Below are 15,197 nucleotides of genomic sequence, written 5' to 3' on the forward strand. Positions count from 1 at the left end.
AACATGGTGGTGGATGTGCAATGACTCAAGGGGCCATTTGATCAACTGCACTTCATTGTTTAGCCCTCGAGGCTGCCGCTCATGTGATCGATCCCTAAGCTTGGTCTAGAACAAACACACATTATTGATAACACAAATCTTCCAAGCTATACATCGATATATAACATGTCGTATACACATGCTTGACACCTGCTGTGTGTGTGACTGACTGTGCATATGTTTGTGTTCATGCGTTGCATCAGATCACAGAGCTGTCATCAGAGCTGGCTGATGAGCGTAACACCGGGGAGTCAGCTTCCCAGATGCTGGAGACGGAAACTTCTGAGAGGCTCCGCCTGGAGAAGGACATGAAGGACCTGCAGGTAGAGACACACACACACACACACACACACACACAACATGTTGTGAAGGAACACAGTCATGTGTGTAGAATAAGAGAGTCGGCTTGTGTTCACATGCTGCACCATTAAACGGCTGCGGTCTAACTCTTAAGCTGAGGTTTGATTAAAACTGTCCCACGCCGCGGGACTAATGCCTCACTGTGTCCATTACCGCTCTGACCCATTCCTTCACTTGATGCTTTCTTTCAAGCAGACTTCCATTAAGGCAAATGAAAGTGGAAGTGCCTTATTGTGATGGCAAGTAGAGATGGATAACACTTTATAGCCCAATTAGCCCTTTAGCAGTGAAGTAATAAAGTTTTCTACAACACAGCCACATTCTGCCACTTCACAGTAACGTTTCATAATTATGCACATCGTAAAATGCAGTTTAATGTCTCCTCATTTATATATAAATGTAACTTTAGTGCATCAGCTTGAATTATTAAAGAGCAGAACTATTAGCCAGCCCAGCTTTTCTTCTCAGAGATTTTATCCTCTATTTGAGTATTAATGTTGGAAGATGTCATTTCAATTTCAACGTGGATAATGAAAGGCTGTCTCATATTTAAACATTGCTGTTTTGTCAGTAATAGTTGAAGACCCAGGAGATGCGAACACAGTCTCAGAGGCAACAGTCAGTCGTTGAGTTGAACAGAAGGTTGTGCTGTTGTAAAGGCTGATGGGAGCAGACTCTCCCTGATGTTCAGGGGTTGTGCATCCGGCCAGTCCATTCTGGTGAAACGTCCTCCTGGAGTCAACAATGAACTGAGGAGATTTGGCGGTCAAAGGTCACTCTCCTTGTGACCTCACGTCTGTCCATTCGAGTGAACCTGAGATCACCAATTGCTTCAAGTTTAGCACAAACGTCCACTTGGACTCGAGGATGAACTGAGAAGAAATTGGTGGTCAAAGGTCACTGTGACCTCAAAAAACATGTTTTTGGCCATAACTCAAGGAGTCATATGTAATTATGACAATTTCACACAGATGTCTAGTAAGATGAAATGGTGAAATGAAGAAGTTTTGGACAGACTTGGATTTGAACTTTAACTTGACTGGTTGGCGAAGGAATGCCGTCGCAAGGCGATAACTATAAGTAAATGTGTGTAGGTATTGATCTTTTTGTTCATTACATTATTAAATGCAAATATATAACTCAAGGCTAGTGGTGTAATGGACCCACCCCAGTTTACCCATCATTGTGTGAACTACATGTTTACTGTTGATCGTTATCGGCCGATATTCAGTCAAAATATGGGATCAGGACATCATCAATATGTTTTATTGGCCGATCCCTGATAGTGCTACATTCTGAAGAATATAACTGTGTTGAAAGCAGCAGGAGGAGAGCTAGTAACGTTAGCATCACCGCTGCTAACAGCTAATGTGTGGCGGTTCCATTCATTTACATTGTGCTGCGTTCAGGCTCTGTTCAGTAAATATAGCGTGAAGGTTGGTTACCATGATGTATTCAAATGTAATTTTTTTTAAATGTAGTTTTTGTTGAGAAACTTGAATGAATCTAGTTTTTTGAAGACGATGTTTTTCCAGCAACATGAATAGATATTAGAGATAAATTACGACTTGTTTAATGTCCTAACACGAGCTAAGATGTTACGCCAACTAAGATATATTTGCTCCCTTTGATCCTATTGATGCATTTATTTACATTCAAAATGTTTCCCAGGATGCTATGGGTTTTTCCACATACTGGAAACACAGCTATTCAACTCAATTAGCCACTTTGGGCCTCACTGAGTGCATTCAGAACTCTTAAGTTAAAGTTCTGCATTGTCACAAATAAAATCACACACACACACACACACAGGAGCCCCCATGAAGTAGTATACTCGCATGTACTAGATCAAATGATCCCCTACAGGTGTGTGTTGCTCAGCATCAGATGCAGGAGAACACAGCCTGCTGGGCTGTAACACCTCACTGTCACCTACAACACAACAACATCCTGCTTGGTAGCTATGTGGCCTTTAGTTTCTTCAATATCCAGAAGTTCAAGCACAGAACGCCGTCTTTGGTTGAGCAAACAAATACATTTTTTCAAAGTTGAATTAAACCGTTATGCTTAGAATACAGGACATGCTACAATATTTCCAGACTCACTCAAACTGCTGAAGCCTTGTGTTTGCTTCCGCTCAACTTGATCATGGATTTTTGCAGTCTTTTAAATTGTAGTCGCTCTGAAGGGATCACTTCACAGCTATTATGTAGAGGAGGAATGATTACAGCAACCATTAACCCTTTCGATGCACTGCATACATGGCAGGCAGTATTAAGATTACTCAAAACGACCTGAGCCTTAAGTTCACTCAATACGTCTTCTACCAAAACAGCAGGTCGACCAGTGTTGACAACCGCACCACTGAAGCTCACCATGCATTCGTTTCTACAAGCCTTTCCACCAGCTTTCTCTTCTCCTGCTCCCTCTGCCTGTCTCACATCTACACACACACACACAGACAGACAGACAGACAGACAGACAGACAGACAGACAGACAGACAGACAGACAGACAGACAGACAGACAGACAGACAGACAGACAGACAGACACAGAAATATACCGGTAATGCTCTTTCGGTGGAGCCACTGCGCTCAACATGGCAACCCACCCAATGTGCTGTCTGACACGCCCACCATGGAAGAAACACATTGTACCCTGGTGATGCCAAACTAGCTTAGCAGGAAAGCAACAGCAGCACACGAGCTACGAACTCTCCCCGCAGCGTTTAACTGTTCCTACTGATTCAAACAGGGAAAAAGCAATCGCCACACAATCCCCATTTCTCCAGACCACAATTCTTACTTTGTTAAGGGAAACAGATGCCGGGATGCTTCGTCATTAACGGACAATGCATATCGTCAAAATCAATGTAATTAACACAATGACAAGAACAAACTCACAGGAACCAGTCACATATATTTATATGACTACAAAGCAACAAATCAATCCAGCAACACTGCAGCGCTAAAACACGCATTCTGCCACACACTGAACAGCACGGGCCATTCAAATATTATTCACGTCACAGGGAACAATATTAACCACATCATAAAAAAACACCATAGACAAATGAACACAGTAGTAACGCTACTGCAGTAAAAACACAAAAGCACTTCACTTACCAAAGCTGCTGTTAACTTAAAGACAAAGTCCATCCTCCTTTCTTTGTTAACAAAGAGTTTAATGACGCGGTTGTACAGAACATCGGTGCCTTTAGGTCCAGTAAGAGGTCCTCCTGTGAACATGTTCGTTGAGTTGTAGATCCACTTGGGTCTCAGCAAAAGTTTTCAAAAGTACCATAGCTTGTAAGTGTCCTGTCGTGCTATGGTGTCGTGTTGCTGCCTTCGTTATCCACCTCAGGTTACCAAATCCAGCTTAACTCCAAACACCAAGACGCTCAGTCACAAATAAAACACATTCTTAGCCATAACATGTGTGTAAAACGCTTCTCCGATGCTGTTAACCAGGAATACCGTTCGTACGAATCCTTCTCCTGGCTGGGTCAGAGCTGCTAGCTGTGGGGCTGACCGACCCTTTCTTACGATGTACAGCTTTTCTGTAAATGTCCTTCTCCAGAAAGGCGTTGCCAGTAACTCCCAAATCCGTTTCTCCTCCTCCTTCAGCCATTGAGTGTTAAAAATACAAAGCTACAGCAAGCAAAATGCTAGAAATGTCATGTCAATGTCATAACTTACCTGGACCTGGTCTGGCCTCCTGCCGTGGTTCTGTCATAGACATAGAATGTGTTGTAACTCTGTTATGCTGTTCATTCTGTACACATGACATCTATCACACTTCTGTCCATCCTGGGAGAGGGATCCTCCTCTGCTGCTCTCCCACAGGTCTCTTCCTCTTTTTTCCCGGTTAAAGGGTTTTTGGGGGAGTTGTTCCTGTTCCGATGTGAGGGTCCTGGGACAGAAGATGTCGCATGTACAGATTGTAAAGCCCTCTGAGGCAAATTTGTGATTTTGGGCTATACAAAAATGAATTGAATTGAATAACTTCTTACATATCTTTCAACTTGAACTCTTCCTACTAACTTCTGTTAGCTAGCTTTCTGCTTCACAACAGTCACGCTAGCCCACTGACCAATCACAGCGCACGTTAATGCTGACGTACCTGTAGGCTACCTAGCAGGCTCTGACATGTCAAAGAATACGCCCAACATGTCAAACGAAACATCTGATTTGTTGAAGACTATGACAATCAACAATACGTCCCCATTTACTTAAACTGCAAAAGCTCTCGAGAGGGCATCGGGCATCTGTCCTTACATAGAGACACAGAGGCTGAATCTGATTGGATAAAAGCTCTCCTTAAAACAAGCAGAGCAACTGAGGAAGACAGGAGCTGTGCAATGAGAAAATAAGATCATGGGGAAAATAATTAGAATACATGTAGTGTATTTATGAAAAAATGTAAAATTATAAAATAGCTATAACTTTGTGATTGTGTTTAGGCCAGCAGAGAAGGCCTTGCTCTGCTGCAGGCACAAGGGGGCAATGTGGGTATTCACACAGGGAAGGGTTCATGTATGTTGGGAATGTTGCTCTGGAATGGACCAGTACCATTCGAACTCATTCAGTAAGTCAGGAAAATAAGAGTTAAAAGTACCAGTTAAATGTAATCACTGACACCGGCATCATTGTGATGTGTTAAAGTGGGAAAGCACAGGTGAAATGAATGACTTTGGTGATGGCTGCATTCCATTTAGGTGAGTTAGTTAGTGCATGCTCACTGACATGGCTAACTGGGACACTTAATGCAACAGAGCCATTGTTAATGTTATTGTCTGAGCTTTTCCTGTAAGTCCCAATGTCTGCCAGGACGACATGTGTGGACACACTGAAGAACACACTGAGGGTCAGAGATAGCATCATTTCAGAAGAGACACTCTTAACTCTGAACATGCAGGTTCAACCATCACAGCAGGATGGACTGACTGGTCTGTGGAGCTGTTCCTCTCAGCAGGAGACATGTCCACGTTCTGTGGGCTCCTGTGACTTAATGTGGTTCAGTGTCTCTGTGGTGTCTAATGTCTCTCTATTTGTCCTCCAACACGCAAATACCTGCAGGACTCTTCCGTTAATCTCTGGAGGCATATGTGTTCACGTTGTCATAGCAACCGTTTCCTCTCTCTCATCCATCAGGCCAAGTTTGACAGCATGAATAAACAGATGGAGTCCATGGAGATGGAAGTGATGGAGGCCCGGCTCATCAGAGCGTCTGAACTCAATGGAGAGATGGACGATGACGACACAGGTCAGACACCATGTAGACTAGACTACAGATACAGTATTCATCAGCACAGCAGAGATTCTGATATGCATGTATGTTGCTCATGAACTACTACTACTGCTCATAACAATGGTCATAGTCCGACTTGTGCTAAAGCTGCTGAACACCCACACAGGCCTTTCACAGGACGGATCACTTCTGTAAGTTGTGTCCCATCTGTTGAGGTGGAACAACTTCAGCACACTAGCTGTTACATACGACTGTGCAAACAGAACCACAGTGACTGGGAATGATCCCGTTCATGTTGCAAAGGAAACCACCAGGATCGTGTGCTTGCTCGATGTGACTACCCAGTGGTCCGTCTAATGAATGAGGGGGCGGCACTTTTTAAAGACTTTTTTAACAAATGATGAATAATTGATTTTCTAAATGAATTTGGATTCATTTTCTGTCAGTAAACAAATACATAAAATGAGTGTATTCCAGACATATAGTAACTGTGTTGACAGAAAGATAAAGTGATCACAATTACAGTTAGTCTTTCAGAAACAGTGACTGAACAATGAGTCATCAAACAACACTGAGTTGAATGTACACCTGACAATCTCCACACACACACTACTGAACTGTACATACACACACCCGCACACAGAGGTTACACAAGTACGAATTCATTCCCAGACTGGGGTCTTCAGTGGCGCTGCAGGAACTGTAAGGGAAGGGGGGTGTCCGATCGATGCGAAGAAGTACATTATAAATCGATCAGTTCCAAGTGAGGAGTGAAGCGTGTTCCAGACGCCCTGCAGGCAGGCTGCCAGCTGTCTTTGTGCGACATGCCGACTTTGTAAATGTAGAATCGACTTGATGAAGTGTCTCCATGTTGCAGAGCTTTGACTCATGTGAACTGGCACTGCGACACAATCATGACTTGAAGTACATTGAATATGTGTGGGCCGCGCCACATGGAGTCTGACCTTGAGTACTGGAGCAGACTTCCTCAGTAAAGTAAGGCAGTTTGAAATAATGGATACAGTTTAAAACTGGCTCAAGGCAAACATAAGTTGCTTCCGTTGAGCTTCATGCTTTCATCAAATGTCTTTTTTTAAGTAGAGTTTCAGGATGCACTGAGCACATCTATAAAGCTAATTCATATTCTCCTTTTATAGACTTGGGTGGAGGCAGCAAAGGACTCCACCAATGAATGTGCTCATACATCATATACAACTCAATTTGGTTGATTAGTCCATCACTTAAAAGTGAAGCATCTGAACCACGATACAGATGTTCAAGGTCCCCCAGAGAATGAATAATGGCCCCTTCACCACTCCCTACTCGGACCACTCCCATCTCCAGCCTCATCTACACTCAACCTTCATTTTGATCTCAACTACATGGTGCTGACAGACAGACAGACTGCCTCCTGGTAGAGTACACTAACCTCTCTGTGGTAGCTCCTCACACAGCCAGTGTCTCCAGAAGATCCCTGTCAATGTTCTCAGTTGAATTCATCCTGATCTAACCACTCAATTCTCAAACAGAGACATGCAGATTCCTCAGGTCTGGCTCCCTGAAGTTCAGGACATCATGAGCCATAATCCTTGAGCGCTCCCATCTCTCTGGCTTTGCAAAGACTGAGCTGCCTTTAACTGTTTTAATTGAGACTTCCACAACATGGAACCTTTTTAACCCGTGGTCATTTAAAACCAGCTGGAAAATCCAGATAGGGGACCCTGTGAATCCCAATTTCAAACTACTGTTTTTTGTGACAAATGTTTCCTTCATGACAAATATTCACAGTATTGTATGGGAGGTCTGTAAGCATATTGAGGTCCAACAAGGTGAAGCTGACTGAACATGCTGGTGTGACAGGAGGAGAGTGGAGGCTGAAGTATGAACGAGCCATCAGGGAGATTGAATTCACCAAGAAGAGGCTGCAGCAGGAGTCTGATGACAAGCTGGAGGTGGAGCAGCAGAGCAAACGGCAGCTGGAGAGGAGGGTGAGTACATCACACCATTGTGTCCATCATGCACTGTAGAATTCCAATCAGAAGTCATCAATCATTTGTTATCTATGGTACGATATAGAGCTCTACCAAATGAGATACCTCCAAGCTTCCTGTTCCCCGTTTACACAGAAGTAAACATGAAAATGTTTCGGTTGAATGCTGACTCAGTTAGTTGCAACATGTGATCCTGTAAATTAAATGATTACTGAAATGACACTTATGAATCCAGTGTATAGATTATATTTCTGGCTCTCAAGTCGTTAAGCATTGCATGGCGTTTTATTTCTGTGCAATTCTCAGCAACAGGCTTTGCAACATGCTGGAAAGTGTTCTTTTCCACGTCTGACTAGTTGCATGTGTGTCGCTGATGTGTGCAGATCAGCGACATGCAGGCCGATAACGAGGAGTCCCAGAGAAACGTCCAGCAGCTGAAGAAGAAAACCCAGCGACTGACAGCTGAACTGCAGGACACCAAACTTCACCTGGAGGGCCAGCAGAGCCGCAACCACGACCTGGAGAAGAAGCAGAGGAAGTCAGTCCACACACACACACACACACACACACAGTCATGAATGAGCAGGTGACTTCACACAGCTGCATTACCTCCTCCTGCCGTGTTCCCACACACTGTGAAGCTTCCAGTGGTGTTGCTGTGGTAACAATAACAACTGTATAGAAAAACTGAATTGTGTTCCAGATTGTTTATAGCATCGTGCTGTGCAGAGCGAACAGTCAAGTCTCCAGCTCATGTGTGTGTGTGTGTGTGGCTACTATCAAGGGACATGCTCTGTCGCGGTATGTTTGTTGCTGAATCTGCAGGATGTCGTTAAAACATGTGGGATCGTCTTTGTGGCCAGCTCAGCACTTTTTAAGTGATTGGATTTTTTCTATGAACTTTTACAGAGTTTTTGCTTCTCAAATGTGCTCAAAGCAGCAGAAGTTGTATGGATGTGTTCATCGGAGGAGTGTGTTGTGGCGTGCAGGTTCGACAGTGAGCTGAGTGGAGCCCAGGAGGACGTGCAGAGGGAGAGGAGTCTGAGGGAGAAAGTGGCCCGAGAGAAAGACGTGCAGGCCGGAGACGCCTTCGGCCTCCGACAGCAGCTGGAGGTGGGTGTCACACATTTGTGTGGTTACGCACATCTGCTTTGGCGATGACGGGATTTACTTTGAATTGAATTCTATTCAGTATATTTTCTTGCCCAATGGTGACAAAGTCAAACAAAAAGTTACAAAATAATAATCTGATAATAATATCCTTCTGCTTATGTAAGCATTATGTAACACCCTAGAGCTGAAAGGGTTTGTAGATGAAATGACTTTCCAGTCACTCTGTTCTGAAGCGACTTTGATAATAGTCCCAACCCCATGTGCACTCTTGACTTTACTGGACATATCATCTTTAAAAAGCCTTTTGTTACTCCTGCATTACACACTCAAGAGTGTTCACTGCACTGAGCAGTAAATGGACATTTGGACATTCTGCGTCATCACTGAGTTGCAGTGTCTAAACACACTCATTGTCACTGTGTAGAGTGGAAACATGTATTCACTGCACTATATCGTGACCAGCGAGGGATTTGAACACAGCAACGGTCTTCGTCAGCAGATGAAGGTTGCTCACTCGTCCTGGACATGGATTTGTTGACATGCAGGCTCAGTAGCTTTTAGGAGCTCTGCTTTTTTCTACTTAGCTCCTATGTCAACAGATTCATCACCATGGCAACACCGCTGATAAAGAAGGAGTAGATTACCAACAAGCTAACACCAGGAAATAAAATCCATTCACAACAATATAAAACAAGGAAAAGCAGCAAACCCTCACATTTGTGAAGACATGTTTATTAGATTTGTGCTTAATAAAAAAAAATACATGATTAATTATCGAATAGTTTATTAAAGGTTTTTGTAAAAAACAAAATCTGTGAACTGACGAATCAATTCATCAACTGGTCTTTAATATCATTTCTTATCATCGAAAGAGGCTAACATTGCTCCCGTAGCTGTGACGACGGTGTGAGAGAATCTGAACTGTGAGTCGCTTTGGATGAAAGCGTCTGCTAAATGACTGTCATGTAATGTGATCATAAAGTGAACTGGATATCGGCATGTATTAATTCAAAACCTTTCTATCAACTAAACATACCAGATCCAGCAGCATCCAGATTAAAACCTGTCTCTGCAGACTGCTGAACGTTATGACATCTTTTCAAATAAAAGTTCTCTTAACTCTAAAGTTAGTGAGGAACTTTGAACTGGTTCTGAAACAGTCTCAGTCTATTCCTGATTATGAAGGACTTATGTATGACCTTCATAAGTAAACGAGAGCGTCAGAGAGAAGACTGTCTATTTCTATAAAGTTATTCTTAATGCTTGTCATCGTCTACCGGGTCGGATTCTGGTGAAATCAGATGAAATCGTGCAGGTTCACCAGAACATCCTTCAGCTCAGACTCCAGCGGGAGTATTGGTCCAGCCCAACACCGTTTGGCAGGTCTACCCAGTCACACCCAAAACACCCAAGCTAAACGGTTTTAGGATCTCCGCCAAACGTTCTCCTCTCAAACGGGTCTTGGAGGAGGAGTGCTCGCCTGTAGAGACTTCTCCTGACGAGAACGCGCAGCTAGGGGGGCAAAATATTTTTGGCCCCACACTGAATCTATTTGAGGGCGCTGATTGGCTAAATTGTATGTCACTCATTTATATCTTCAATCAGCAATTGGCTAAACTGCTTCATAGACCCGCCTCTTTTGGGCCAAAACGATCAGGCCCCCCAAGCTGCGCGTTCTCAGACGTATCGTGCACACAGACAGAGAGCACGAGCAGAGAGCACACAGGCGGAGAGCACGAGCAGGAAAAGCATATATTTTGTGCAGATATCACATTTTACACACATTACTGGGTACATTCCACAGTTCAAAAACACAAATATTGACAATTTGTATAATTTATTATTATTATAATTATTTTTTTGTGTGGCTCAAGGTGGGGCCAGGCCCCATGGCCCTCTATTGACCAGCCGCCACTGGTGTGCTACCTGCTGAGCTGAGTTAGTAATTGCTCAGCGTTCCCTCATCACGTGTATGTGATGGTCCATTGTCCACACTGTAAGTCCCTGACCGTCCCCTCTCTCTGTTCTAACTGTAACCTTCTGTCCTTCAGGACAAGGACCTGGAGGTGTGTGCAGTCAACCTGAAGCTGGAGCAGCTGGAGGCCGAGCTGCAGGACCTCAACTCCCAGGAATCCAAGGATGAAGCATCGCTGTCCAAGGTCTTCTTTCTTTATATTTTATTATTCTTCTGGTGTGTTATTCAGGATCAGAATCAGAAACCCTTTATTGCCAATGTATGTTGCTCATACAAGGAATTTGTCATGGCGGGTGGTGCACAACATTAAACAATCAACAACAATTAACACAGTGCAAGAAATAGAAACATATTAAAATGTACAATAGAATATAAAATAAAGTGCACAACAAAGAAGTGACCGGTGGGAAATTGTCCTGGGGATAACCGAGTCAGTGGGGGTCCCGGGCTCTGTTAATGAGCCCGACTGCCGACGGGAAGAAACTGTTCATGTGTCGTGAGGTCTTGGTCCTGATGGACCTCAGCCTCCTACCAGATGGAAGGCGCACAAACAGTTCATGTCCAGGGTGAGAGGGGTCGGCTACAATCCTTCTTGCTCGCTTCAGGGTTCTTAAAGTGAACAAGTCCTGGAGGGACGGCAGATTGCAGCCAATCACCCTCTCAGCAGAGCGGATGATGCGCTGGACCGTGATGGAGGAGCAGAGGATGGACTCAATGATGGCTCTGTAGAAATGCACCATCATTGTCTTTGGCAGGTTGAATTTATTCAGCTGCCTCAGGAAGTACATCCTATGTTATGATGGAGGCCACAGCGTCGACGGGGGAGTCACACAGGGTGATGGGGCTGGTGGGGCTACGTTCTTCCTGAAATCCACAACCAGAGGGGGGGGGGGGGGGGCGATGCAGAGGCATAAGCCCCTGCTGAGCTGTGTGAGGGGGAGGATGTCTCAGTCAACACATCCAGTCTTTTATTCACAATATAAAATGAAATAGTGTTCTGCTTAGTCAAGTGAATAAGCTCTATTTCATTATATGTATATTATATACTATGCTTTATGTATTTTAGATATATATTAGGGGTGTAACAATACGCGTATTCGTATTGAACCGTTCGGTACGAGGCTCACGGTTCGGTATGCATGACGGACCGAACAATACGTTTGAATAATACTAGTGCATTTGGAAAATGCAGAAGCTTAAATTATGGGAAATATTATGTTTTTGGTGGAGCCACTGTTCTCAAACTGGTAACCCACATGACGTAACGGACAGCGTGCTCTCTGACACGCCCACCACCAAAGAACAACTTTCTATTCCAGTCGGCTGTGAGACGCTACAGTGTAGCCGCTACACGAAGCTAGCTCGGTGCAATATGGCGAGTAATAGACCAGAACTAGAAGATCCTCCAACGACCTGCAGGTCTGGTGTTTGGAGCCACTATGGTTTCTCTGTGAACTATGAGGGCGATGGCGAGAGAGCGGTGGATAAAACAACAACGCTATGTTGCATTTGCTACACGAGTGTGTCTACAGTGTGAATACCTCAAACATACGGCCCGCGGGCCCGCCATGTCATTTTATGTGGCCCGCGAATCCGCCAGCAAAAAAAAAAGAAAAATACATTTTTTATTATTTTTATTTACAAAAATTAACAGTTGGATGTGAAAATAAAAATATCCCCATGGTCGAAATTATGAGATAGAAAGTGGAAGTGATGAGATAGCATGTTGTCTGTGTACCGACATTAAAGCTGTCACAACAGGTGGACAGGAGATGCAACAACCCATAAAGAGGATTTCCAACAAGTGATCGTGTCTTTCTCAACATGCGTACTTCTCTGTACTTGTACACTCGTGGACTTGTGAAACGTCATCAGTCTCAGCCCAAGTACTGTTCCAATTCAAAGTTCACATCGAGCCAAGCACGGTCTTAATGCCCGGATGTGGCTCCGCCCATTTTACCAGGGATGCATCGGAGGTGACTTGTCTGTACTTGGGACAGCCAAATATCCCAGAATGCATTTTGCATCAGCAACAGGAAACAATGGCGGAGGAGAAATCACACAACTGGAAGTTGAAACTTTCGAAATACTACTGTTGTTAAATCACAGAAAGTCATTTTAGGATGTTTTGAGGCGAGAAGTTAGTTGTTTAAGCATCAAATCTGTGGTCGGTTTGTCAAGATTCAGCCGATTTAAAAATCTGCTCTGACGATTTCGGAGATGTGAGGTGTTGCTAGCGGGATCTGATCCACATGCATATATTTATTTATATATGTGTATATATACATATATAATTGTATGTATGTATATATATGTAAATAATATATCATTTTTGATTTTAAATGAAAACGAAAACAGCAGGGTTGTCATATTTAGTTTGATTGTAAAAATACTTTACAGAAAAAAACGGATTAAACTCATGAGACCAGCTGAGGTGGTGATGTCATCAAGTAAGCTGCTGTTCCAATTGTCTGTAGGGCTGCAACAACGAATCGATAAAATCGATTTTTAAAAGAGTTGGCAACTAATTTCATTATCGATTCGTTGTGTCGCGCGATTATTACGCCACTCAATAAGTCAAAGTTGAGTTGAGCCTGTCACGTCCAACTTGAAGGTACTGAGTGTAGATACAAAACGCCGAGTTCAGGAGCCAAAAAGAGGTAGACTTTAATAAGATATCCCACAGAGGGAAAACACAGGAACAGACGTGTCAAGAAAACATGAGGCTCGAACGAAGGGCAAGGTACAGACACGCCTTAAATACACTTGAGGCAATTACACAGGTGAACCCACTTAAGGTGAGCCAAGTCCAATCAGTCCACAAAACCTAATTAAGGCGCACTCTGCCACCATCTGCTGGATGTCCTGGGGTCCTACGGCGCAGTCCTGACAGTACCCCCCACCCGACGGCCACCTCCAGGTGGGCCAGGCTGGAGAGGGTGTGCACGGTGAAAGGCACGGATGAGGGCAGGATCCAGGACGTGCCGTGAGGGCACCCATGAGCGTTCCTCTGGGCCGTAGCCCTCCCAGTCAATCAGGTACTGAAGGCCTCGCCCCCTCCGCCGGGAATCCAGCAGCCTCCGGACGGTGTAGACAGGGCCACCAGCGACGACCCGCGGAGGCGGCGGCAGTGGGGCAGGCCTGGACAAGGGCGAGGAGAAGAGAGGTTTCAGCAAAGAGACATGAAACACTGGTCTCACCCGGAGAGTCCTAGGAAGTCTGAGTTTGTAAGCCACCGGGTTGATCCTCCTCTCCACAGGAAACGGACCGATGAACCGGGGAGTGAATTTGGAGTCCGTGTGCAGAGGCAGGTTCTTGGTGGAGAGCCATACTCTCTGTCCAGGGCGGAACGTCGGGGCGCGCCGTCTCCTGCGATTGGCCTGGATCCGATGGGTTTCGGTGGCGCGCGTAAGCGCAGCACGGGCCTTCTTCCAGGCCTGGCGGCATCTGGCCACCGCAGCATCCGCAGAGGGGACCGCAGACTCGGACTGCTGAGAGGGAAAAAATGGCGGGACATATCCGTACTGAACCTCAAAAGGCGACATACCGGTGGAGGACCCACTCAGTTGGTTGTGGGCGATCTCAGCCCACACCAGCTTTCGACTCCAGGCACCCGGATTGGATGATACCATGCAGCGTAGGTATTTCTCCAGCTCCTGGTTCACGCGTTCCGTCTGTCCATTACTCTCCGGATGGTAGCCTGATGAAAGACTGACAGACGTTTCAAACAAGGACCAAAATGCACTCCAGTACTTGGACATGAATTGGGGCCCTCTATCAGAGACAATGTCACTAGGGATGCCATGGTGACGCACCACCTCTCGGACCACCAAATCAGCGGTTTCCTTCGCAGACGGCAGCTTAGGTAGTGGGACAAAGTGGCTTGCTTTGGAAAAACGGTCCACAATTACAAAAATCACTGTGTTACCGTCAGAAGGTGGTAGGCCAGTGATGAAGTCCATTGAGATGTGGGACCATGGCCGATAAGGAACCGGCAGGGGGTGGAGCAGGCCCGCCGGGGCTTGGTTTCCTGACTTCTGTGTAGCACAAACAGAACATGCGTGAACATACTCCTCAATGTCAGTTCTCATGCGTGGCCACCAAAAGCGGCGGCTGACTAGCTCCATCGTGCGGGCAGCCCCAGGATGGCCCATCACTGGTGAGTCATGCCCCCATTGTAGAACCTCAGAGCGGGCGTTGAGCGGGACATACAGACGGCCCGGGGGTACTCCACTAGGACCTGTATCCTCCTCTTGCGCACGCAGGACGGCGTCCTCCAGGGCAAGCGTCACCTGTCCCACCACGCAGCTGGGGGGAATGATGCACTCAGGGACAGGGTCAGTAACGTTGGCGTCATACTGGCGCGATAAGGCATCAGCCTTGGCATTCTTGGTGCCGGGGCGAAACGTGATGATAAACCTGAATCTGGTGAAAAACAGGGCCCACCTGGCTTGTCGGGGGTTCAGGCG

The 15,197-nt window shown here is 45.3% G+C and overlaps 1 protein-coding gene across 6 annotated transcripts in view; it reads left to right on the plus strand.

Annotated features, from left to right (window-relative positions):
- The window catches only part of myo18ab (myosin XVIIIA b), a 155,784-nt gene that overhangs the window by 99,333 nt on the left and 41,254 nt on the right, over positions 1-15,197 (plus strand). For all 6 annotated transcript variants that reach the window (XM_079272197.1, XM_079272199.1, XM_079272194.1 and 3 more), the window contains 6 exons: positions 243-362; positions 5,553-5,664; positions 7,510-7,637; positions 8,024-8,178; positions 8,630-8,753; positions 10,805-10,912. In XM_079272197.1, the coding sequence (XP_079128323.1) occupies positions 243-362; positions 5,553-5,664; positions 7,510-7,637; positions 8,024-8,178; positions 8,630-8,753; positions 10,805-10,912 (747 nt within the window). The remainder of the gene's footprint in view (positions 1-242; positions 363-5,552; positions 5,665-7,509; positions 7,638-8,023; positions 8,179-8,629; positions 8,754-10,804; positions 10,913-15,197) is intronic.

Source organism: Melanostigma gelatinosum (assembly GCF_949748355.1).
Source record: "Melanostigma gelatinosum genome assembly, chromosome: 7".
Classification (NCBI taxonomy): domain Eukaryota; kingdom Metazoa; phylum Chordata; class Actinopteri; order Perciformes; family Zoarcidae; genus Melanostigma; species Melanostigma gelatinosum.